The sequence below is a fragment of the Hemiscyllium ocellatum genome, chromosome 20, assembly GCF_020745735.1.
Source record: "Hemiscyllium ocellatum isolate sHemOce1 chromosome 20, sHemOce1.pat.X.cur, whole genome shotgun sequence".
Lineage (NCBI taxonomy): Eukaryota > Metazoa > Chordata > Chondrichthyes > Orectolobiformes > Hemiscylliidae > Hemiscyllium > Hemiscyllium ocellatum.
The window spans coordinates 23453101-23479298 of record NC_083420.1 but is presented as its reverse complement, the minus strand read 5'-3'; the positions used below and the strand labels follow the sequence as shown (position 1 = coordinate 23479298).

The following is a 26198-nucleotide window of genomic DNA, read 5'->3' as shown; positions in this document are numbered from 1 at the left end:
TAAACAGCGTCTTAATATTGTGTAACTGAGCTACAAATTTACAAAGAGAACATGATAAAGAACAGGTTTGTTTTTCCAGAACTTTCAGCATTCACAAGTGGGATTGGGCCTGTAATACCCCAGTTCCTATTTCAGCTTTACTTTGTTGTGTTTTCTGGACTTCCACAGTTCTGTTTGCCTGAGGATGGTTTCCCTGTCTGAGACTACCCTTCTGCATTGTCTAAAAGACAAGTTTTATGATGTCAAACATATGAATTAGGAACAGGTGTAGAGATTCAGGCCCTTGGGTCTGCTCCGCCATTTAACAAGATCAAGACCAATCTGATGTGACCTCACATCACTGTGCCTCCTCACCCCCAATAACCTTTCACCCCCAATAACCTTTCACCCCCAATAACCTTTCACCCCCTTGCTTAACAAGAATCTATTGATTCACACTGTGAACACATTCAGAGGTTCTGCTTCCACTATATTTTTGGGAAGTCAGTTCCAAAGACACTGAGTGAAAGAAATGCCACTTCTCCATTTTAATTTGGCAACACAGATTTTTTTTACTAATAGTGACCGTATTTCTAGATTCTCTTAAAAGAGGAAACATCCCCTGTAAATATCCCTCATGATCTTATATGTTTCAATCAAGTCACCTCTTACTCTTAATCTCAGTGTGTACCATTCCGAGCTTCTCCACCCTTTTTTTGGAAGACGAGCCCCTCCATTCCAGGTATTAGTCTGGTTAATCTTCTCTGAACTGTCTCTAGTGCATTAAAATCCTTCCTTTAAATAAGGTGACCATTGATTTGCATTGTACTTCAGATATGGTCTCACTAGTGCTCCATATAACCGAGGTATAACCTCCCTACTTTTATATTCAATCATCCTCATGACAAATGATAACGTTCTGTTTGCTTTCCTAAATACTTGCTGCACCTGCACACTAACCTTTTACAATTTATGCATGGAAATACCCAGATCCCTCTGTGTAACTGAGAACTGTAATCTCGCAACATTTTAGATAATGTGCTTTTGTTTTATTCTTCCTGTAAAAATGAATAATTTCATATTTTTCCATATTATACTCCATTTGCTACATCTTCGCCTCTCTTAGCCCATATATTGTTTTGTTGCTTCATTATATCTTCTTCACAACTTATTTTCCTACTTTCTGTTGTCAGCAAATTTGGCAAACATACCTTCTGATCTGTCATACAGTCATAGAGATATACAGCATGGAAGCAGACCCTTTGATCCAACTCATCCATGCTGACCAGATATTCTAAATAGATCTTGTCCCATTTGCCAGCATTTGGCCTATATCCCTCTAAACTCTTCGTATTCATATAGCCAGACATATGCTTTTTAAATGTTGTAATTGTACCAGCCTCCAACACTTCCTCTGGCAGCTCATTCCATACACGCATAATGCTCTGCAAACCTTTTCTATTTACCTTATCCATCTGTTGTATTCTGAGGTAACCTCTTCTCTGTCCACTACACCTCCAATTTTGGTGTCATTTGCAAACTTACTAGCCATACCTCCTACGTACACAAGTAGTGGACCCAGCACCGATCCTTGTAGCAGTCCACTGGTCACAGGCCTCTTGTCTGAAAAACAACCCTCCACCACCAGTTCTGTATCCAAGTGGCTAGTTCTACCTGTATTCTATGTGATCTAACCTTACTAACCAGTCTACAATAAGGAACTTTGTCAAATAGAACATTACAGCACAGTTCAGGCCCTTCAGCACTTGATGTTGCACTGACCTGTGGAACCAATCTGAAGCCTAACTATCCTACACTATTCCATTTTCATCCATATGTTTATCCAATGACCATTTAAATGCCCTTAAGTTTGACAAGTCAACTAGTGTTACAGGCAGTGCATTCCATGCCTCTACTACTCTCTGAGTAAAGAAGCTAGTTCTAACATCTGTCCTATATCTATCACCCCTCAATTTAAAGCTATCTCCCTTCATGCTAGCCATCACCATCTGAGGAAAAAGGCTGTCACTGTCCACCCTATCTAACTCTCTGATTATCTCATATGTCTCAATTAAGTCACCTCTCAACCTCCTTCTCACTAAGAAAAACAGCCTCAAGTCCCTCAGCCTTTTCTCACAAGACCTTCCCTCCACACCTGGCAACATCCTAATAAATCTCCTCTGAACCCTTTGCAAAGCTTCCACATCATTCCTATAATACTGTGACCAGAACTGTACACAATACCCCAAGTGTGGCTGCACCAGAGTTCAGTACAGCTGCAGCATGACCTCATGGCTCCAACACTCAATCCCTCTACCAATAAAAGCTAACACACCGTGTGCCTTCTTAATAACTCTATCAACCTGGGTGGCAACTTTTAGGGATCTATGTACATGGACACAGATCTCTCTGCTCATCTACACTACCAAGAATCTTATCATTAGCCCAGTACACTTTACTCCTGTTGCTCCTTCAAAGTGAATCACCTCAGGCTTTTCCACATTAAACTCCATTTGCCACCTCTCAGCCCAGCTCTGTGGCTTATCTATGTCCCTCTGTAACCTGCAACATTCTTCAGCACTATTCACAACTCCACCGACTTTCGTGTCATCTGCAAAATTACTAACCCATCCTTCTACGCCCTCATTTAGGTCATTTATAAAAATGACAAACAGCAGTGGCCCAAAACAGATTCTTAAACACCATGAATAACTGAACTCGAGGATGAACATTTCCCATCAACCACAACTCTCTGTCTTCCTTCAACTAGCCAATTTCTGATCCAAACTGCGAAATCACCCTCAATCCCATGCCTCCGTATTTTGTGCAATAGCCTATCATGGGGAGCCTTATCAAACGCCTTACTGAAATCCATAACGTTATGGACTAAGCCTCTGTAATATGGACATTTTTCAACAGGTTGCTATTTATTTCCCCACATTCTCTATTTTCCATATCCTTCTCCACAGTAAACACTGATGCAAAATATTCATTAGGTAGGTCCCCTATTTCCTGCGGTTTCACACTTAGGTGGTATTGCTGATCTTTATGGGACCCTATTCTCTCGGTCTTAACTCATTCTCTCCTTTGTTTCTGCCTGTCCTGACTGTTTAACTCACCTCTGTTCTCAACTGTACCAGTCTCAATTTGATCTCTTTCCTCACTATCTCCCAGGTTCCAACCCCCCCCCCCCCCCCCCCCCCCCCTTACTGGTTTAAAATCTTCCTGAGCAGCTCTAGCAAATCTGCCCACCTTCCAATCCAGTCATCTAAGTAATTTATGTAAATTGTAAACCTGCTGTGGTCCCAGCACTAAACCCTGTAGCACAACACTCATAACAGCTAGGGAAAAAACTCCATTTATGCCCATTCTCTGCTGCCTATTCACTAACAAACCTTCTCCATGCTACTCCCTGGACAATGAGCTTTTATTGCCTGCAATAACCTTTGATGTGGCACCTTGTCAAATGCCTTTATCCACAGTACATTATCTCCTCAGAGAATTTCAACAGATCTGTCACAAAAAGTAATTGACTGTGCTTAATTATTTTGAACTGATCCAAGGTCTTGCTGTAACTTTAGTAATAGTCCTAACATTTGCCTTATATTGGATCTTGAACTAACTGGCCTACAGTTTCCTGCTTTCAGTCTCCCTCCCTCCCTTTTTGAATAAATGAATTATATTCACTCTCTTCCAATCTAGTGGAACCGTTCCCATATCCAGGGAGTGCTGGAAAATAAAAAACCAACACATTAATTATCTCATGAGCCACTTCTTTTAAGACGCTAGGATGAAGTGCTTCAGGGCCTGATGATTGTCAGCCTGAGCTGGGGAGGCAATGGCCTAGTGTTGTTATTGCTAAACTATTAATCCAGAAACTCATCTAATGTTCTGAGGACCTGGGTTCAAATCCCATCATTGGAGATGGTAGAATTTGAATTCAGTAAAGAATCTGGAATTAAGAGTCGAATGATGATCATGAAATCATTATCAAGTTTTGGATAAAGCTATCTGGTTCACTCATATCCTTTAACAGAGGAAATCTGTCTCACTTACCTGGTTTGGCCTACATGTCACTCCAGTAGTGCGATTGATTGTTAACTGTCCTCTGAGCAAGTACAGATTGGTTAAAAAAAAGCTGCATAGCCAGAGGCACCCACATCCTGTGAGTAGATGAAAACAAAACTCCAACAATTTAGTCAATACCACTTGCTTGGTGTTTGTGGTTTTCCTCAGTTCTTCCCTCCCTCCCTTCCTGATTTATTGCAGTTTCTGTTATGTTACCTTGTTTCTGAAAGAGCTACCGACATTCTTGGGTTGGCCTGGAGTCACCAGGAATGAATCTCTTGGGACACTGTTATGACTGTAGCCCCAGAACAGACAGAAAGCTAAGTTTTTAAAAAAAGGTCTCCGTTTCCCCTCACTATGATGAAAGTTTGGTGGTTATGGAAGCATCTGAGATTGGGTGGATGGGAATGATTGCTCATTTGATTAGGTCAGGAAGAGTCTGTCTGCTTCCAATTGGAAAGTGAGACACTGTGAAAACCCATCTGATGACCAGTGGTGGGCATGAACATAGATGGGATTGGGGTGGTGATGGTGAAACTGTCAGGCATATGTCCAATCAGAGTTGATGACAACCCAACTGCTAGACAGGAGGAGGACCCTGGGCAATCTAGTGGGTTGAGAAATTTTGCTGCTGAGCTTGGGAGGAGTATGTCGTTTCCAAGTTCCTCCCCCCAACCAGTTATCAGCAGCTTGCTCACTGATCCTTCTTATTGTTTGCAGGCTTTGTATCTTTACAATGTAGTGTCTGATGGGAAGCCTGGCAGTGAAATAATCAGGTAATTAAGCATTTACAAAAAAAACTATATTGCCAATTATCGCTGGGAACCCCAGGCCGGGATAGAGAACTCTGCGCAGATAAGGAACAAAATTAAATACTTCTGGATTAGTATGTATCAGTATTGTAACAAATTGCTTTCTCCTTTGTGAGTGCTTCCCCCTTCCCCTCCCCCTCTCCCAGTTGAGCTGTATGTGGGGGTTGTTTTAACTTGTGCATGTTAAATGCTAAGATCAAAATCCAGCTTTTCTCCACTGGGGAGAACTCCCCCCATTTTTTTTGAGATAATTGTCACTGTGTCCTGAATGTCCAGCTGAGCCACTAGCTTAGTTTCAAATGCCATATTAAAACAATGGCACATCTAACAGAGCAGCACTCCCTCAGTGCTGCCCTCCCTAGTTACTCGTTTTATTTGCTATCTGCCAGTTCTTGCTGTGTACAGTGTGGATTGCTGGTCTCTATTACAATTGTACGAACACTGTTTCTTCATTCATGTGGCTGCGCAGTGTCGAGGCTGTGATACAAATGTTGCTTCCAGCTCCTGTTTCACCTAATTATGCTATTTCCTGTTTTCTCAGTGTTGGAGAGTTAGCGAAAGGTTTAACCTGTGAACAAATCCAATCCTTGGACAACACAACATTTCTCCCAGTTGCTGAAGTCTTGAAAAGTAATCTAGACCTTCTGTCATCTCATCAGGTAACCAACGTGATATATCTGAATTTGCATTTATATAGCATCTTTCACTGTGGTTAATAGGTGAGAAGAAGATGGTGATGAGAAAAGAAAGGATTGTGTGTAAGAGCATTTCTAGATATAAAAAGGAAAAATAGCCCCTTTTACAACCTCAGGATGATCCAAAGACTTTTTCAGTCAATGAGGCATTTGCTGAAACATAGCCAATGTTGAGATGTAGGAAATATAACAGCTGCTTTGTACACAGGAAGATCTCAAAATAATTGAGGGATAAATGTTGACTAAGATATCAGGGAAAAAACTAGCCTGCTCTTGTGAAGTATTGAAGTACTGTAGAAACAATTTGTGCCCACCCTACAGAGCTTAACAGGGACCTCAGTTTAACACCTTAACTGAAAGATTATATCTCAAATAATATTGTACGTCCTCAATACTGACTCTCCTAAAGTGCAGTGCTCCCTGGCTGCTGACCCTCTGTCAGTGCAACACCTCCTCTGTAATGCACCTCCAACACTGCGTTTTGAATCTGTCTACCTGGTGATCCATTTACTGCAAACATTCTTGCTAATAGTTTCAATGTTTCACTTGGAAGTGTTTTCATTATAACACCATGAATCTGTTCAAAAAACTAACTTCATGCTATGACCAAACTCGTTCCTTAACTCGTACCACACAAAGAAATACAGATCAGCTTGTTAATATTTTACATTTTATACGATGTTGCTGTGCTGTTGCATTTTTCTTGCAGAATGGTGTCTACTTCATCATTATTCTATTGCTTGTGAACTGACCTAAGACCTTTAGAAAAAGGAGCAGACAGTTTGGCCCCTTGAGCCATTCAGTGTGATCATGGCTGATCCGGCATTCCATATGTCCATTTTCCTAATTTTCCCCCTAATCCTTGATTTCCCTACTGATCAAGAATCTCTCTATTTCAGCCTTAAACATACACAAGGATTCTGCCCCCACAGCTGTCTGGGGTGATGAGTTCCAAAGACACTCAGTCCTCTGACAGAAGAATTTCCTCTTCATCTCAGTCTTAAGTGTCCTGATGGGAATGTTCTTGCACACTGAAGGGGCATTAATGTTGGAGGTTGACATGACCTGCGTTATGCAACCCAATGCATTTGTTTACAGTGCCACTGGATGAACTTAAAGAGATCCATTACAGCAACATTGAATAGTACAACGCAGGAATGGGCTGTTCAGCTGGTTTTAGATTGTCTTTGTAAGGCCAGTGCTGAAAGAGACTAATTGGCTCAAATTGGATGAACTAAGTGATTAGCACATGGTGTAGATACACATTACAATGTTGCTTGCTCTGAAGTTATAGAATTGAAAACAGGCATTCAGCCCCTCATGCTTATGCCAGCTCTTTGAAGGACCTATCCCATTAGTTGCTGCTAATGTTCCCCTTTTCAAGTATACATCCAATTCCATTGGCACCATTTTGACAAAGGGTGTGGGGTTATCCCTACTATCCTGACCAATACTTATCCCCCATTCAACACCAATAAAAAAATCTGTCTGGTTATTATTACATTCTTGACTGTGTGATCTGATTGTATGAAAATTGTTTCCTCCATTACAATTGTGGCTACACTTCAAAAATTCATCATTGACTGTAAATTGGGGCACCCCTTGGTTGTAAAAGGCTATATCATTTCAAGCATTTGTTTTTAGAATATTCTATTCTAAAAACTATCAGGTGACATTTTATTGTTAAATGTTATAGTGAAGCTGGAAGACCTAAGGTATAGTAGTCAATGAACCTCCGATGGTGAATTCCTTATGAGATAGTTACCTAATGTTGGGATGGGATTTAAAGTGGAATTAAAGACAAGTGAATATTCTACTTGGATGTGTTGTGTAAGTGATTTAGAAGTTTTCTTAATTTAAATTTTCTTCATCAATATGTAGATATACGAGTAGAGAAGGCGCAAAACTTTAATCTTCTCTTAGGAAATGAGACAGGACGAGTTATGAAGTGTTAGTAGTGGAAAAGTACTTTGGGACCAGTGATCATAGCCTGGTACTGTCTGGAAACTTGGTACCAATGTGGGGCTTGGTTGGAAGACCACTGTTCTGAACTTTTATTTTTGCAATGCTGGACGTTTTATTTCTTTATTTCTAAGGTCATGTAACTAAAGAAGTTATACCTGGGTACCTTTGGACCTAAATTGGCGCTGTAGGTGGTAACATATAAACTTTTCACTGTATTCATTTAAGTACATGACAACAAAGCTAATTCAATTCAATTCGTAATTCTATTAGTTTTAAAACGTTTATGGAAAAGGAAAGGCCTTGCATGACAGTTAAAGTTCTTAATTGGAGTACGGTATGAGATGGTATGAGACAGAAACTTTCAAATGTTGATTGGAGTAAATTGTTCACAGGTATACTAGCATGACTGGAAGGTGGGAGGCTTTCAGAATTAAAATAATGAGAATTCAGAGGAATTATGTTTCTGTTAGAGTGAAGGGTAAGGCTGGTAAGATTAAGGAATAATGAATGAATGAAGATATTGAGGCTCTGGTCAAAAATAAAAAGGAGACATGCATTAGGTATTGACAACTGGGACCAAGTGAATCTCTTGAAGACAATAAAGAGTGTAGTGGCAGTCTTAAGAGGAAAATCAGGAGGGCTAAAATGGGATATGAGATAGTCTTGGCAGATAAGCTTAAGGATAATCCATAGAAATTCTACAAGTACTTTAAGAGCAAAAGAGCAACTAGGGAGAGAATAGGACCCCTTAAAGATCAATGAGGTTAACTTTGTGTTGAACCTCAGGAGATGGGATAGATACTAAATGAAGATTTTATGTCAGTTTTTACTGTGAAGAAAGAAATGGAAGTTAGGGGACTCGTGGAAATAAATATTGATGTCTTGAAAACAGTCCACAATACAGAAGAGGAGGCGATGGAGGTCTTTAAAAAAACATAAAGGTAGATAAATCTCAAGTGTATTCCAGGATATTGTTGTAAGTTAGAGAAGAAATTGCAAGGTCCTTAGCAGAGACATTTGTACCATTTATACCCACGGATTAGATGCCAAAGGATTGGACGGTGGCTAATGCTGTGCCCTGATTTAAGTAAGGCCATAAGGAGAAGCCTGGAAACTGGTGAATCTGACATCACTGTTGGGTAAGTTGTTGGAGTGGTTTCTGACAGGTAGGATTTACATGTGTTTGAAGAGGCAAGGATTGGTTAGGGATAGTTAGCCTATGATTGAGTCTTTTGAAGAAGTAACTAAAAAGATTGATGAGGGCAGAGTAGGAGATGTTGTCCACATGGTCTTTAGTAAAGCCTTTGACAAGCTTCTGCATGGTAGACAGATTAGTAAAGTTAGATCACATGGGATTCAGGGTGAGCTTGCCAATTGGAAACACAATTGGCTTGACGGTAGGAGACAGGTTGGTGGTGGAGGGTTGTTTTCTGGACTGAAGGCCTGTGCCCAGTGATGTTCCACATGGACTGGTGCTGGGTTCACTTTTGTTTGTCATTTCCATAAATGATTTAAATGAGAATTTAGGAGGCATGGTTAGTAAGTTTGCGGATGACACCAAAATTGGTGGTGTGGGTTATCAAAGATTACAAAGGGATCTAGTTCAATCAGGCCAGTGAACTGAGGAGTGGCAGATGGAGTTTAATTTGCATAAATACAAGTTGTTGCATTTTGGTAAAGGGAACAAGGGCAGGCCTTACACAGTTAGGGTCCTGGGGTGTGTTGTCGAACAGAGAGACTCAGGGGCTCAGGTACATATTTCTTTGAAAGTTGCATCGCAGGTAGACAGGATGGTTAAGACGGCATTTGGAACCCTTGTCTTCATTGATCAGTCCTTTGAATACAGGAGTTGGGATATCATGTTGAGGTTGTACAAGACGTTGGTGAGGCCATCTTTGGAGTGCTGTGTACAGTCCTGGTCGCCCTGCTGTAGGAAGATTATTATTAAATTGGAGAGGATTCACAAAAGATTTACCAAAATGTTGCTGGGAATAAAGGGTTTTAGTTATAACAAGAGGCTGGATAGGCTGAGATGTTTTTTAACTGGAGTGGAGGAGGTTGAGAGGTGACCTTATCTGTGGGCCTCATGATTCTATAAGGTGAGCTAAGATCTTTTCCTGAGGGTTGACATTCGAAATTAGTGGGCATTTTTTTAAGGTAGGAGGAGACAGATTTAAAATGGACCCTGGGGCAACTTTTTCACACACAGAATGGTTCATATGTGGAATAAACTGCCAGATGAAGTGGTAGATGCAGGTACAGTTACAACACCTAAAAAACTTTTGGATAGGTATATGAATAAGAAATGTTTAGAGGGTTATAGCCAAACCCAGGCCAGTGGGACTAGTTTAGTTTGGAAACTTGGTCAGCATGGACAGAGTGGACCAAAGGGTCTGTTTTCAAGCTGAGTGACTCTATAAGTGGTTGCAGTTATATACAGCAAGCTAAATTCTAGGATGCACTCCCTGAGAGTGTGGCCAATTCTGTTGAGGCTTTCAAAATGAAATTGGATTAGCATAGGTAAGAAGGCATTCGCTATGAGATAGAGTTGGGGGATGGAACATCAGAGCTGCTCTTGTAGACATCTTGCACAGACAAAATGGGCCAAATGCCTTCCAAGTTGTAGCCATTCTGTGATCCTGATGAGCTACTTGTGTCAAACGGAGTTATATTTGTGGAGCCGTGCATCAACCTTGGTGAATTTGCACACACTGCCGATTACATCACTACTTTTCATGTTTGTGGAACATGTTGTCACAGGCTCTCTGCTCTCTAAATATTCTTACTGCTGTTTCAGTTGAACTGCCTGGCATGGAAGTACCAACAAGAAGCACCCGCGTTAATGCCCCCGCTTCTTCTTGCAACCCTGCCGTAAGTACACTCTGAACGCCAAGCGCTAAGCCGTTAGAGAATATGAGAAGGAGAAGGGCAAAGCTTGAGTTTTATTTTCTTTCTGTTGTGTCCAGCCCTGTTGTTCTGGAAGATGCAGCACAATCTGTTTGCAGACTGTTGTTGTTCAGCCTGGGCAGGGCTGAGCTCCAGTTAATCATTCCCGACTCCACAAAGAGGAATGAAGTGATCAGAAGAGCATTGCAGTGTCTGGTAAGGAGCTATACAGCAAGAGTTCGGGTTAATGATCAGCCCAGTACGTCAAGGCTATAACACGCGTTGGGAATGTGAACCATTGAAAATGTTGAGTCATGTTCCTGATTCAAGGCATTCTGCTTAACTCAATGGTCACCAGCTTTATTATCCAGCTGTGGGACAGTTATTTCATTACTGACCAGAGGCTGGGAATTCTGGACGGAGTAATTCTGCACTTACTTGCTCAGTATCTACCAAACACAATTCTGGAATATGCTGGAATGTACTGGACTACTCCCACTTGTCCAGATGAGTGTAGTTCAATAACACCAGAAGCTCCATACCATTCATGACAAAGGACCTCATCTGCCTCTTCAAACATTCACTCCTTTCTCCATCAATGCACAGTAAGTAGCAGTCTGTACCATCTACTGGAGCAACACTCGAGGCTCCTTCAACAGCAACTTCCAACACCACTGCCACTCAGAACCATAAAAGTAGCAGAACACCAGAGAATCACAGCAAAGTCATGGCACAGAGAAATGTCACTTGGCCCATTATGTCAGTTAACCATCCAATCACAAGATCCAGCATTTGGTCCGTTGCCCTGCAGGTTACAGCACTTGAAGTGTATATCCAGACAACTTTTAAATGTTAAAAAAATCACACAATACCAGATTATAGTTCAACAGGTTGATTTGGAAGAACTAGCTTTCAGAGTGCCCACTCCTTCATTGGGTAGCTGTGGAGCAGAATCAGGTAGATCCACGGATGAAGAAGCAGCACTCTGAAAGACAGTGCTTCCAAATAAATCTGTGGAGTATAACCTGGTGTTATGTGATTTTTAACTTTGTCCACCCCAGTCCAGCACCAGTACCTTTACATCATGCTTCTACCACCCTCTCAGACAGTAGGTTCCAGATTCATACCACCCTCTGGGTGACAAAATTATTATTAGGATATAAAACATAGGAGCAGAAGTAGCTCACTCAGCCCATCAAGTCTATTCCACTATTTAATGAGGTCATGGCTGATCTGATAATGCTTAACTCTTTTATTGATTAAAAATCTGTCTGTCTTAGCCATGGGTATGCTGAACTCACCAGGCTCAACAGCACTCTGCAGTAAAGAATTCTACAACCCCACGCAAGAAGAATTTCCTCCTCATCTCTTTAATAGACAACTCTTTACTTGGAGACTATGCTCTCTGGCCCTAGACAAAGGGAAACATCATCTTCTACCCTGTTAAGCTTCCCAAGAATCAATCTTTTAAGAATTCAATAAGGTCTCCTTTCATTATTCTAAACTGTTCTAACCCTAACCTACTCAATCTCTCCTCATAGGAAAATCCCTCATGAGAAAAATCAACTTTGAGATTTTTCTCTGGACTGTTCCTGTTCTCCATTCCTCATCTCCCCTCTAATCCTTTTACCCAATTTCTTCAAATCAAAGGCCACTAGTCACTGACCTCTCTGCGAAGGTAAGTAGGCTATTTGAGGCTGGTCACAACGTTGTGGATCTCAGTCAAATCTCTTCTTGGCCTCCTCTGTTCCAAAATCCAACCCAACCCATCCAATCCTTCTTCATTGCTACAATTTTTCCTGTGCTGGCAACATCATTGTAAATCTCCTTTGTATTCTGCTCTGTATAGTTACATCCTTCTTGTAATGAAGTAACCAAAACCACGCAATGTGTGCAAGTTGTAGGCTAACTAATGATTTCTAAAGTTCCAGCATACCTGGCTGTTTTATTCTATAACTCAGCTCATAATGTGTGGAAAGGTTTCCAAATGCCCTCTTAACCATTTCCAGTCTGTCTTACTACCTTCAGGAATTTGTGAACATTCACTTTAAGATCCTTTACTTTGTCTACACCTCTCTATATTCTCATGTTGTGCTTTCTTTGTTTAGTTTACCTCCTGCATCACCAGGATCGATTCCACGTACCACTTGTTTGCCCACCTGACTAGTCCATTAATACCTTCCTGTAATCTTTAGCTGCCAATCAAATGGACAAGTTTTAATCATCTGCAGACTTCTTGTCTTTACAATTTATTAACATTTACCACAAAAAGCAGGAAACTTGATACTGAGCTCTACACTCGAAGCACCCTTTCAATCACAAACATGCACATCAACAGTTACCATTTGCTTCCTGCTACTGAAAATTCCATACCTATATTGCTACATTCCCTCGTATGCCAACTGAAGGTTGATTTAGTTGGGACAAAGATCAGAAATAGAAATGGAAGGCTGAAAGATTGCAGAGGAATCTGGCTTGACAGAGGAAACAACAGTTTGGAAATAAAGGAAAAGTTTGGTTGTGCTTTGATGCAGGGAGTGTAACATAAAGCAGATCAGCTGATGGCACAGTTACAAGCATGGCAATATGATGTCATAACTGTGGGTTGATGTCCTGGAATGAGCTGAGTGTTGTTAAACAACATACAGGGCAGTGGTTCAAAATGGCAACTCACCACCACTTCACTGAAAAGTAATTACTGTCCCAGTAGCAACTCTCATGTCTGTGAATGAATTTAAAGAAAAAGCATTCCTGCATAGAGCCTGATTTGGAGATACTGGTGACTGGGGTGTACGAAGTTAAAAAATCACACAACACCAGGTTATAGTCCAACAGGTTTAATTGGAAGCACACTAGCTTTCGGAGCGTCGCTCCTTCATTAGGTGGCTGTCGAACGGATGAAGGAACAGTGCTCTGAAAGCTATTGCTTCCAATTAAACCTGTTGGACTGGTGTTGGGTGGTTTTTAACTTTGTTTAGACCCTGATTTCTTAATCCAGACTGCATATGTATCCTTCAAACCTTAAAAACCAATCTACAGCAAACATTCTGCTTTAGAAGTAAAATGTACTTCTAAATTCTATATTCATATTCATCTATATTCATATTAAGTTAGCAGATGACAGGCTTGTACCTTATTGATTTGAGGAATTATTCTAACTTTTAATTGTAGATCACCTTTTCATTTTCAGAATTACACACTGCAGGATGAGTATGATGTGGATGTCTTGGGTGGAATGATTTGCTATTTGTCGCCACAAACCATCAAAACGAATATATCCCTCAAAGCACTGACTGAAGCATTCATGCAGTTCAGGTCTTGCAAGAACCTCAGCAATGACCAGAAAATAGAAATTCGAAATAAAATTAGAGAATATTATAGGTAAGGCAATGGGCCTTTGGAATATTGGAGAGACTTCTCAACAGCTCAGTGAAGGAATCCTGATGATGTTGGGTTTTGTATTTTGTATGATTCAGTGGGTAAATGGATGTGTCAATGATACAACACAATCTTCCTCAACATTATGCAACCAGGTTTGTCTGCTACTCTGTGCTGATTCAGATGATATAAGCTCATTTATAAAGTGAATGATACAATTGTTCTCCATTCATCAAGGTCAGGAAATAGAAAGCACCATCTAAGGCTACTCATTCTTGACTGCTTTCTATTGCCTTCCTTACCCATTCCTCCATGTGTATGGGCAGTTACTGAAGACATGCTTTGGCTCCTGTTCATTGTGATACTGCTGACCAACAGTAGACTTCTGGGCTCGTTGGCAAGATACCAGAAGAGTGGATGGTATCTGTGTCACATCCATCTTATAAGGAAGAAAGAAGATTATGCTCTGGGGAATGAGAGAGAAGATCACTGAGATTTGCCTGTAGAAACACCATATCAATCCATATACAATTAGATGTTACATTGGCACAGAACATAACAACAGAAGGCCATTTTAGCCCCTCCAACCTGTTCTGCAATTCAGTGAGATCCTAGCTGATCTGTGACAAACTTACATGTCCTTTTGTTATCAAAAATGAATAAATCTAGCAAACTCTCACTTCCCTTGTCTTCAGTACCGAATCGTCTAATGATCTATGTTTTCATTTTAGCACTCCAACTGTCTGGCAACCTGAATTGATACAAGATTTGGGATCTTTAGTTACATTCTTGTCAAAGGAGGATCTGACCATTGTTGCTGAAAAGGTACTTAATCCTGCACGTCTTTGTTTTTGCAGCTATTGACCATCATCTGATCTGTCAGATTTGCCAGCTAGTACCATGGACAGAAAATTGCTTTTTCAGAATCGCAACTGGATCTCTTAATAGAAAAGTCAATAATTATGTGGAGCAGAGGAACATACAAGGGCCATGGTGAAGGAAACGTGGGGCTATGGGATTAGTTTTAGATTGCTCAAGCAAAGGGCCAACATTGATATAATGGGTTGAATGGTTTCTTTCCATGCTGTCAGCTTTTGTAGTTCTTAATCATACTGGCTGGTTACACAGTTTGAAATGTCTGATTAATTACCATGCAAAGGGCCATGGAAAAGCTTATTTCTTTAGTTCAGTTTAATTTAGTAAGTTTGCATGCTTTCATCAGATGATGTTCCCTTCTTCCTCAGTTTCCAGATGTATTGCTGCAGTTAGCTTTGGATGTCAAGGGGATGGCCATATTTCAGGATTTTCTGGCTGTGGTGTTCAGCACTCTCATAAAAGGAACTGAGAACGATAAACTCTCCAGTCTGACTCCAGGTGAATCTGTCTTATTTTCACAAAACTGGGTGGATCTGATCTGTAACTAAAGTTGTTCCTTTTGAAAGAGCCTTATGTTTGAGTTTGGTTGATTTTAATCATGAGAGATGCCCTGGACAGGGTCCAGGCATACCCCAGTGGAACGGATATATTCACTCCCCAGCAGCTTGACAAGATCCCACCTCAGGACTTCATATTCATCTCCAGCAATTTCCTAGAGAGAGATTACTGTTTAATTTTTCATGTTGCATTTACTGTAAGTTTTGTTCACATGGAAACGTGACCAGGCGGAAACATGACCTGGCCATTGACGCTGAGTGAAGCCATTCATTACCTGAGTTGATGCTGATTACAGCAGAGTTGACATGAGTCAATTTCAAGCCAATTTCAATTGACTTCAGTTTCAGTGAGTGGGAGAAAGTACAATCAGGAGACCTACAACTCCACAGACCTGACTGTGTGTAGTCCCTTGGACCTGGGAACTGCTCTCTGTCTCGCCCAATCACCAGTCTCAGAGCTGGATTCTTGCATTTGACAATGATTGCATTTGTTTTCTGATTCTTTTCAAGTGATTCTTTTCAGGAATTCCTTTTAAGTGCACAACTTGTAACATTCCAAATGCTGCCAATCAGCCAATTAAGTTTTGATCCTGTTAATCCTTCAAGAGATAGAAAGACTTGATTTTCAATATGAAATGACCAGATCATCTATTTTTATGATGATAATTGAGGGAGAAACATTGTCTAGTACACAAAGAAAAACCCCGCAGCAACTCTTTGAAATATTGCTATCCGATTGTCAGAGAGAGCAAATGGTTCTTGATTTAACCTTGTCCAAAAAACATCATCTAGACTGGGCAGCTGACCCTCGGTGCTGCACTCAAGTCAGTCTAGATTTTTGGGGTGTTCATGCTCTGGGATTTGACGTGAACCCTCAACCTCTAACTCTGAGGCAAGTCCATGACACATCCTGATAGTTTTACCTAATTCCCAAAACCCTAGGTTCCCCCTTTCCTTTAGCAAGCTATCCAGCACATTCTGAAATGTTGAAACTGTCTGTGTTTCAATGCAATATGTGAATTTGCACTATCGCAATCCTGTGTTTTAGTTTTTGAAAAAATGAAAATTTTCTCTTATCTGCCATCCTAAATCGTTTACATTTAATCTTCTATCCATAGAGTGCATTTTGATAATTTGCAGTCACATGTACAGATGCTATTAAGTCAGCTGCTTTTTTTTTAATTCACTCATGGGATGAGGACGTTAGTGGCCAAGCAGCATTTATTGCCCATCCCTAATTGCCCCAGAGGATAGTTAAATGTCAACCAAATTGCTGTGGTTCTAGAGTCACACGTATGCCAGATCAGGTAAGGATGGCCGTTTCCTTCCCTAAAGGACATTTTATTCTTAATTTAGAGATTCATCTTGTAACATGCATGTTGAATTTAACATCCTTCTGTTCAGTGATGTTTCCTCCCCATCAGCCACCCTCTCCTGCTTAGGCAGACTCCTGCATCACATTGTTTTAAATCCAGAGTGCTCGAGAGTTCTGCAGTGAACTGCTGAAATGTTGGCTCATTTCTGTTTCCCTGCAGGTTGCCGTGGATTTACAGTACCTTCTTTTGATCAGATACTCAAGCTGGCCGATGCCAACTCCTATTGGTCAGTCCAGGAACTAAGCTGCATGTCCACTCAGACTTTTATCAAAAGTGTCGAGCACCTTGGTGCCCTGAAGAGTTTTGACATGATACAACTCATTGCTCTAAAGGACAAGGCCAAGATGGTATGTGGGCACACCTCATTCAACACTACAGCATGTATTTACATAGCATTATGAGGAGTCAATGGCCTAGTGGTATTATCGTTGGACTGTCAATCCAGATACAGTCTGGATTCCAGAGATAGTTCAAATCCTGCCTCAGCAGACGGTTGAACTTGAATTCAATAACAATTTGGAAATTGGAGTCCAATGATGATCATTGCTGATTGTCACAAAAAAACAACAACTGGTTCACTGATGTCTTTTAGGGAAGGAAACTGTATTCCTGAAGAAGGGCTTATGCCCGAAACGTCGAATCTTCTGTTCCTTGAATGCTGCCTGACCTGCTGCGCTTTTCCAGCAACCCACTTTCAGCTGACATTCGTATCTGGTCTGGCTGACATGTGACTCCAAACTCTCAGCAAAATGGTTGACACTTAACTGTCCTCTGAGCTAGGGATCAGCAATAAATGCTGGCCCAGCTAGCTAACACCCTCATTCCATGAATGAATTTTTTTTAAAAAATTTTAGAACAAGCACCTTTTAAGGTAGCAAAATGTTCCAAGATAGTTTTCACTAAACCACATTAGGAAGGATTAAGAAGAGGAAGAAGAAGAAGAATTATTGTCTCATGTACACAAATACAGAAGTGCACACTGTACAATGTCTCCTCTCATGGTGCCATTGTAGATAGAAAAATTGGAATAAAAAAGAAAAGAAGTAGTGTTACCTTACAGTGACTCATAATAGAAGTTGGAAATAAGATGTAGTTAAAAGGATAGGCACTACAGTCAGACAAACAAATTACAGATAAACATTACATTACAGTAGATCAGGATAGGGTCTTTCAAAAGTGGTCTGACAAGCCTCACAAGCCACTGACTGCCCACTCCAGACCCCAGTCCAACAACCATCCCTGCTCCGCTCCAGGCCTTCAGCCTGCTCCCCTCCAGATTAGGGCAGATAACTACAACACAGATAACTATAATCTTGGTCAAAGTAAGTGGCTTTAAGGAGTGTTTTTTAGGAGGAGAAGAGTAGAAACGTGGAAAAGGTTAGGTGGGAAGTTCCTGAACTTGGGCCATTGAATGTGTTGTATAAGGTAATCAGAAAGAGTTAATGTTGGAGACTGCATTAAGCTCCAACAAATCTGATAATACCATAAGGAATTAGGTTGGGAGAAAGGGGAATATCTTTAGACCTTGTAGGGAAAAGGCCTACGTTCATTCATCTCCCTATAGGCTTAGTAAGAATATCTAACTTAGTCATTTGTACCTGATTGCTATTACACACTGACTGACATCTTGTTTAAGACAAGAGTGTCTTCTCATTAAGACTCATCATTGACTTCCTTCTTCAACTTGAAACATTGTGGGGCCTTACATCTAGTCAAGGAAAGGAAATATTGGCAACAAACTACCCAACCACAAACTGCTAGTGATTGGCATTGCAAAATGTACAACAGAAGGTCAGAATTGGATGATTGCAGAGATTGTGAAGAGTTGTATGGCTAGAGGTTAGAGAGGTAAAAACATTCCAGCACCTCTCTGATCTAGAGATTAGAGAGTTTAAGTGGGGGTGGTACCATGGAAGAATTTGATAATCAGGATGGGAATTCTAAAGTTGAGATGTTTCTTAATCAGGAGTTAATATAGGGTTTGTGAGGGCAGTGGGACAAATGTGGGACAGAAATCATTAAATAGGGCCTGGTACAAGATAGGCTGCAGATATTTTTAGGATGAGTGAACTTTACGAAGGCTGACCAGGAGAACAGGAGAAGAGTTTGGACCAGAGAGGTTGAGGCTGTGGGATTGTCTGCTGCAAGTTCTACCAGGCCAGGAGCTGCTCCTATCATGTGGATGTGATCTTTCTTTATAAAGGTGATTTGCTGTTTGGTGAGATGTCAAGAAGTGTCATGTTGACTAAAACTAATTACCATGTTTCAAGGCTTGGGGCCCAATTCGAAGCTGGAAGAAATACCAGGTTGTTGCACTTGGACGAATTGCGCTGGCTTTAAATGAGAGTGAAATCAAAGAGCTGGAGCTTGGTTCCATTGACACTGTCGCTGCCCTGAGCCAACAGAAAGAGTGGACACCAACACAGGTGGGAAATGGCTTCAGTTATCTTTGAATCAATCAACAACACTGAGGGCTTTTGTGGACCCAATAACATTTGATTCCCTCTCCTCGGTATGGTTCCTTAATTATTTATGCTCTTCTGCTATTGGTCCCAAGAAGCTATTAGTCTGAAAACTAAAAGGACAGTTTTTCCAGGGTAGGGGCATGAAAAAGAGCTAAGTCCCAGCTTGTTTTTGTCTGAGGGGGTTTGTGGTAGTGTCCCTATCTGTGAGCCAAGAGGCCCAGGTTCAGATCCCACCTACTCCAGAGCTGTATAATACAGTCTCTGTCCTATCTCAAACAAATACTTGGGAGCCTGTTAGCTCAGGTGTCTGGGTGTTTGGTTTGTGACACAGAATGTGTTCAATTCCCACACCATCTGAGGATACCATGAAGGTCCTGCCTTCTCAACCTCTTCTCTTGCCTGAGGCACAATAACCCTCCGGTTAGACTCAGTGCTGGTTGTCTCTCCTCTAATGACAGAGCAGTCCTCTGGGACCAAGGCGTCTTTACCTTTACCTGTACTTCCTTGGGATGTCTCCCAACTTAGTGAATGGGAGTGAGCGAGGACTGTGCTGAGGCCTGGAGAAACTGCTAGTCCAGTTGGGAGCAGTGAGCTCAGAGAAAAGGGTTTGCTTTGAAACATGAGCCATGTTGTAATGTAAGAACAGAGTGAGTCTCCATGAGGCTGGAATGCCCCAGTGTGACCCGTGATGGTCACTGGCTGCGGGAAATGTCTGTGTATGGACTGCAGGCGTCACTGCACTTAGCTCACCACCACCCCCTTCTCCAATTGCTGTGCTAATTGGATGGAGGGCAGGGTGGGGGGTGGTCCCTGTTGGAGACCATGCTGAGGGGCAGTGGGTACGGAGGGGTGGTGTTCTTTCACTTGTCCCCTGACTGCTGTACCCCGTCACCACCACCTCACCCAGGTTCATATCTCTACTTATGGATGGCCATTGAATGGTATCACTACTCAGGCCTTACTGCTGCAGGCAGCCATCGAGTGGCCTCGCAGTCTGAGCCCTATCACTCATATTCAATGTGAGATATGATTCAGGTCACCAATCATATGGAACCTCTGGCTGATTTCCAGCAGCACCGTCTTTGAGATTGACTCCGTCTCTGCTTTGGAATGACAATAGGTGCCTGCACACAGCAAACTCCCATAAACAAATAATGTCCAGGTAATTGGTATCTGTGATGTGGATTGAGAGAGCAGGACACTAGGGATAATTTCCATTCTTTTCTTTCAAATGGAATCTTTTATATCCATCCAAGCAGGCAAATCGAACCTCAGCTAATGTCAGACTTGAAGGCTGGTTCTTCCAACAGTGCAGCACACCCTCAGCTCTGCACTGAATAACAGTGTAACATGTTTGTGTTGAAGCCCAGAAGTGGGACTTGATCCTGAAACTTAGTAACTCAAAGGCAAGAGTACTACCCACTAAGCCACAGCTAATGCTAAAGAAATGAGTGATGTAGGGACAACAGGAGGTCACTCAGCACCTTGAGTGTTCTGCCATTCATGGCTGATCTGCATTTTAACTCCATTTACCTTCCTTTGCTCCATATGCTCTCAATTCATAAATGTAACAAAAATTATCCATCTCTGGACAGAGAAACAAAGTTACTATTTCAGACCTTTGACTTTTCATCAAAACTCAGCCTCTGCTGTCTTTTGAAGGAGCCATTTTTGGGAAGAGGAGTTTTTCAATGTCATCACTGAACAGGCTAGCTCCAATTTGGAAGTTATGTCTCCATCTTTTGTCTCCACTCCTTGGAGGATTGGTTACTCTCCATCTCCCTGATCGAATGCTAGGATCACCTTAAATGCCTCAATGAGATCATTCCTTCATCTTCAATAAGCAGGCGTGTACAATTAAACCTGGATATGATGAATGGCAAGAGACTGTTCAACCAAAGAATGATCTCTATCAAGCATGATAGTACACTCAGCCCAGGCAAAAAACCAGCTGAAAGTGTAACAGGTTGTTGATGATGTATTGCCAACTGTGGGTAAACCATTTCATAAGACCAAAAGGATAAGAATGGGTTTTGTGGAATTATATTTAAGGGATCACTGTCATGTGTCTTTAGTTTTGAATTATCTTTTAGTTAAATATTTGGTGGAACTTTTAATCCTCAATATTTTTGAATCTACAAATTAAAGGGGGGATTTGCAAATACTTAATCTTCAAAAAAACATTTGTTTAATTTTATTCAAACTACATTGCCATAGGGATATGAATGCTGCAAATGTGTTGCTGGTCAAAATTCCTGAGATGCTGCCTAACCTGCTGTGCTTTGACCAGCAACACATTTGCAGCTGTGATCTCCAGCATCTGCAGACCTCATTTTTTACATAGGGATATGAATGTCAGAGAATCAGTTGCACATTAAGAACACTTACAATGAATTACAATAATAAAAATTAATTTACAGCAAGTAGGGAAATTAAGCTCAGTTTCATTGAATCATTCCCAGAGTGGAAGTGCGAAGCAGATACATTGACTGTGCCCAAGTCCATATGTTGAAAGCAACCAATCAAAGTCATCACCATGAGTTGCTGGATTGAGGCTTTGAAAGCAGCATGGGGTATAGAGGTATATGGCTTTCAATCCATCCCAGCCTGATTCAAACCTGCATCCATGAGGAGTAAGCAGATTGAGAGAACTTACAGCAACCACCTCTTCTCTAACCTTCCCAATTCCCCATTCCCTTCAAACCACCAGACCCTCACCTTCACTATTGAAGTATAATTTGCTTTGAAACATCATATGTTGCAAACGTGACTGCATTGTGAAGTTAGTGATATTAAATGAAAGCTAAGCACAAAATGGAAGAGTGAAATGATAACTTCAAGATGTTTTAAAACAGCCCAGTCCTCTATATCTGTCAAGTCAGTTTAGATATTATGAATACACTTCTCATTTTTTATTTTTGTAATCCTTCATCTAGTTTTCAAATGTCTCCCTTTTTCCATTTCGGTGATCTCCTCCAGCCCCACATCCCTCTGAAATCTCTGTGCTTCTCTAATTCTGCCCCTTGTGCATCTTGGATATAATCACCCTGTCACTGGTCTGTGTGTTTGCAGAAGCCTGGGTTCCTAAGCTCTAGAATTTGTTTATTAATCCACTTCACCACCTTCCTGCCTTCACTCCTTTAAAATGTTAGGTAAAACCTTCCATTTTGTTTAAGTGGACTCCAGCCCTAACATCTCCCCATGCAGCTCAGTGTCAAATTTTGTTCAATCATACACTCATGAAGGATGTTGAGGCATTTTATTGTGTTAAAGCCCCCATAGTGGTTAGCACTTCTGCCTCACAGCACCAGAGATCTGGGTTTGATTCCAGCCTTGGGTGACAGTCTGTGTGGAGTGTGCACATTCTCCCCGTGTCTGCTCCAGCTTCCTCCCACAGTTCAAAGTGAAGCAGCCTGGTTGGATTAGCCATGATGAATATGGGATTACCTGGATAGGGTGGGAGTTGATGGACTGAATGGCTTCTTTCAGCACCATTAGGGATTTTTATGATTCTATTGGGATTTTCTCTGTGTAATTATGTGTTCTTTCTTTCTTGACAGGCTAGGTCTGTGTTGGAAGGCTTCCTCCGAGACTCTGGTATGACTATTGATGCAATGAAGGAATGGGACCTAGTTGGATTAGGAAGCATGTTGTGTGCAATGACTGACCAGGAGGTCATCTTCTTGAGTGCTTCAACCTACAGGTAGAACCTATTTTACACAACTTCAGCCATGTTGCCTGATGGTTTAATGAATTAATTATTCTTTTCATAGCTTTGATCAGGGCCACTTTTAATGTGAAATCTTTGAAAATGTGTATCAGGTGGGAATCTCCTGATCTACAGTGTCTCCGCAATGTGTAATGAGTGAAACCTATATTGCCTGTCCACAAGAAATGCTCCCCTTGATTACTTTCAGGCTTTTTATTGACTTAGAATTTTTATTTATCCAGTCTGAGAGTGTATTCTGCCTATTTCAGATCACCCAAGCAATGAGGGTTAGGAGCTTCATGTTGGTCAGTTTGGGTATGGAGGCAGGTTCTTTTCTGCTCAGGAAGTTAATGAATGCAGCGAGCATGTACAGTCGCTTTTAAAACCTGGACAAGTTCGTTCGATCCCTTAAGTCTGTTTTACCATCTGCTAACTCCAGATAACGACCTTTGCCCCAAAAATGCCTCATTAACTTTTCTAAACAAATATATATCAATCTCCGATTTAAAGCTAATAATTGATCTGATATTGATTACCTTTTGCAGAAAAAAGTTCCAATTTCTGCCATCCTTTTGACTATAGAAGTATTCTCAAATTACAATCCGGCTCTAATGTTCTTTAGAACCCTAGCCAGGAGAAATAACATCTCTCTATCAATCCTCACCATTCCCCATAATATCTTGAAACTTTCAGTCAAGTCAATGTTGAAGAGAAAGGGGATTAAGTTTCATTGTTGTCACTTAGAACTTCTTCATTGGTTTCAAGTAAAAAGTACTCTGCTTTATTCCCTGGCCTGCACCTTGTTAAAATTTCTTCATTCAGTTCTCTTGTAGTTTGCTATCCTTAGGTGCCTAATTCATATTACCAAAGGCTCTGCACTGTCATTCTATAGCACCAAGAAGGGTTTTAATGGAAGATTATTTCCATTTTCTATTCTCCAGCATTGAAAGGAATGCATTGTCTAAGTGGAGACCCTCTGGTCTAACATGATGGTTGTTGTAATTTCCCTAAAGAAGTGAAAAGCTGCCATTTCCCACTTTTTAAGAATCAGAATATACCCAGTCACAGGCTGGACTACTTTGTGATGAGATCTGACCTGACCCTGCTGACAAGGTCAAAAATCAAAGAGATGGAATGTAGGAAGTTGAGGGGGTGGCCTTATAGAGGTTTATAAAATCATGAAAGGCACAGATAAGGTGAGTACAAAGGCCTTTTCCCTGGGATGGGTGAGGGCAAAGGTTTAAGGTGAGAGAAGAAAAATTTAAAAGGGACTCTAGGGATAACTTTTTCTCACAGGGTGATTCATATGTGGAATGAACTTCCAGAGGGAGTGGTAGATGCAGGTACAGTTAGAACATTTAAAAGACATGAATGGGAAAGGTTTAGAGGGATATGGGTGAAACGCAAGCAAGTGGGACTAGTTTAGTTTGGAAAATTTGGTCAACATGGATATGTTGAACCGAAGAATCTGATTCTGTTCTTGTATGACTCTATGACTCTCTATGACATGGGGATAGTGAGGACTGCAGATTCTGGAAAGTCAAAATCAATAAAGTGTGGAGCTGGAAAAAGTAGCATTAAAAGAGCAGAGGAACAGACATTTCAGGTCGGAACCAAGGAGTGCTGATGAAGGGTTCTGAGCTGAAGATTCTACTCCCCTGCTCCTCTGATCCTATTTGATCTCCTGTGCTTTTTCCAGCTCCACACTTTATCGACGTTGTGACTCTCTGTGACTGGCTGATTACAGAGGAAAATAAATAAACTTGTATCGAGTGATACACTGGCCCTGCACGTTGAAGTTGATTTGAAATTTTCAGGTGATGAGTTCACACGTGAAAGCCCTTTTTTGTTTTTCTTCACAAGGTCACACACAAAACAATGTAATGGAGGCAATTTGTATGCAGCTTGTCTGGGAGATTCTGGGTGCCTCCACACCGGGGTGGCACGGTGGTTAGCACTGCTGCCTCACAGCACCAGGGACCCAGGTTCGATTCCAGCCTCAGGCAACTGTCTGTGTGGAGTTTGTATGTTCTTCCCATGTCTGCGTGGGTTTCCTCCAGGTGCTCTGGTTTCATCCCACAATCACAAAGATGTGCGGGTTAGGTGAATTGGCCATGCTAAATTGCCTATAGTATTCAGGGATATGTAGGTTGGGTGCATTAGTCAGGGGTCAATGTAGAGTAATAGGGTAGTGGGATGGGTCTGGGTAGGTTACTCTTCAGAGGGTTGGTGTGGCCCTTTTTGGGCCAAAGGGCCTGTTTCCACACTGTAGGGAATCTATTTCTCTTTACCTTAAACAGAACATTGCCGATAGCTATTATGCTGCCAACAATAAAAGTTAACAAGTGCCAAGGCACCAACAATAGACAATAAATGTTAATAAATTTAAAGAAAGCCTAAAAATAGAGTAAGTTTTAGCCACAACATCAATGGTATATTCCAGCCCCTCTAATGCTCACTGCAGAAGGCATCAGGTGTAACAGTGGACATCGATCATTCCCTATCTGGGGATACTTGGATGCAAACATAACCCCAATAGAGAGGCAGGCAGTCGAGGGTGAGTTACATCCATTCAGATGCTATTTGTGGCAGGACTCTAGTTAAATGGTACCTTTTGTTGTCATTCTCTAGTACTTGTCCACAGATGACTGCATTCAGTTTACCTGCATGCTATGGTAGGACTTTAACTTGTAACTTTAGGGGTTGCTAACCTGGTGCACTCTGATTGTTAACGTTAAGACTCTGGCTGGTGAATTACACTTGACTGTTGTGTTCCCTGCAGTGCTGCAGCTGCAAGGATCAGTGAGATTGTCTGCGGAGTGGAGATCCTCCAGGAACTGCTGAAGAAAGCAAGATATGGTTTTGGAAATGTCACTGCATGGGACAACTTCATTCTCCAGGAGGTTGGAACAGTAGCAGGTTAGACTAGTGAGAATGTGCGTGAGTGGGAAAAGATGATGATGAAAGAAAAGCACAAGAGATAAAAAGATAAATCGCAACAAGGTTTAACAATTTAAGAGATCAAAGATGATGAAAGATCTTAATCCCCATAAAAGGTCATTTCCCTCCTCCAATTTTCTCTGACTCGTTCAGTCCCTCCTACTAAATCTCCTGATGGCTTCATCTTTTCTGAGGTACAGCTTAACAGCTAGAGATAGAGAAATCAATAGATGTTGATGGATGTAATTTAATAATGTTTAAAAGCACAAACTGAACTTGTGCAAAATAATGAAGAACAAATAAAAACATTTACAAAATAATAAAACTGAAACAATTAAAATGATGAACTGAGGGAAGATAAAGTTGAGGAACAGAACTGAAAAACTCTAGTGTTATTATTGAGTTATACAGAACAAGAATCTTTTGGGTTTAATCCCCAGTCTGTGCTGTTAATTAATCTTGGCCAGGTATCCTGTAGCTGGGACCAGGGGG

At 41.2% G+C, this 26198-nt stretch overlaps 1 protein-coding gene across 1 annotated transcript in view; it reads left to right on the top strand.

Annotated features, from left to right (window-relative positions):
- LOC132825586 (otoancorin-like) overlaps positions 1-26198 on the top strand; it is a 47178-nt gene that overhangs the window by 15490 nt on the left and 5490 nt on the right. The window contains exons 11-21 of the mRNA XM_060840966.1: positions 4768-4823; positions 5401-5518; positions 10317-10390; positions 10486-10621; positions 13596-13786; positions 14515-14608; positions 15028-15157; positions 16752-16939; positions 18863-19018; positions 22618-22760; positions 25549-25685. Coding sequence (XP_060696949.1) covers positions 4768-4823; positions 5401-5518; positions 10317-10390; positions 10486-10621; positions 13596-13786; positions 14515-14608; positions 15028-15157; positions 16752-16939; positions 18863-19018; positions 22618-22760; positions 25549-25685 — 1423 coding nt within the window. The remainder of the gene's footprint in view (positions 1-4767; positions 4824-5400; positions 5519-10316; positions 10391-10485; positions 10622-13595; positions 13787-14514; positions 14609-15027; positions 15158-16751; positions 16940-18862; positions 19019-22617; positions 22761-25548; positions 25686-26198) is intronic.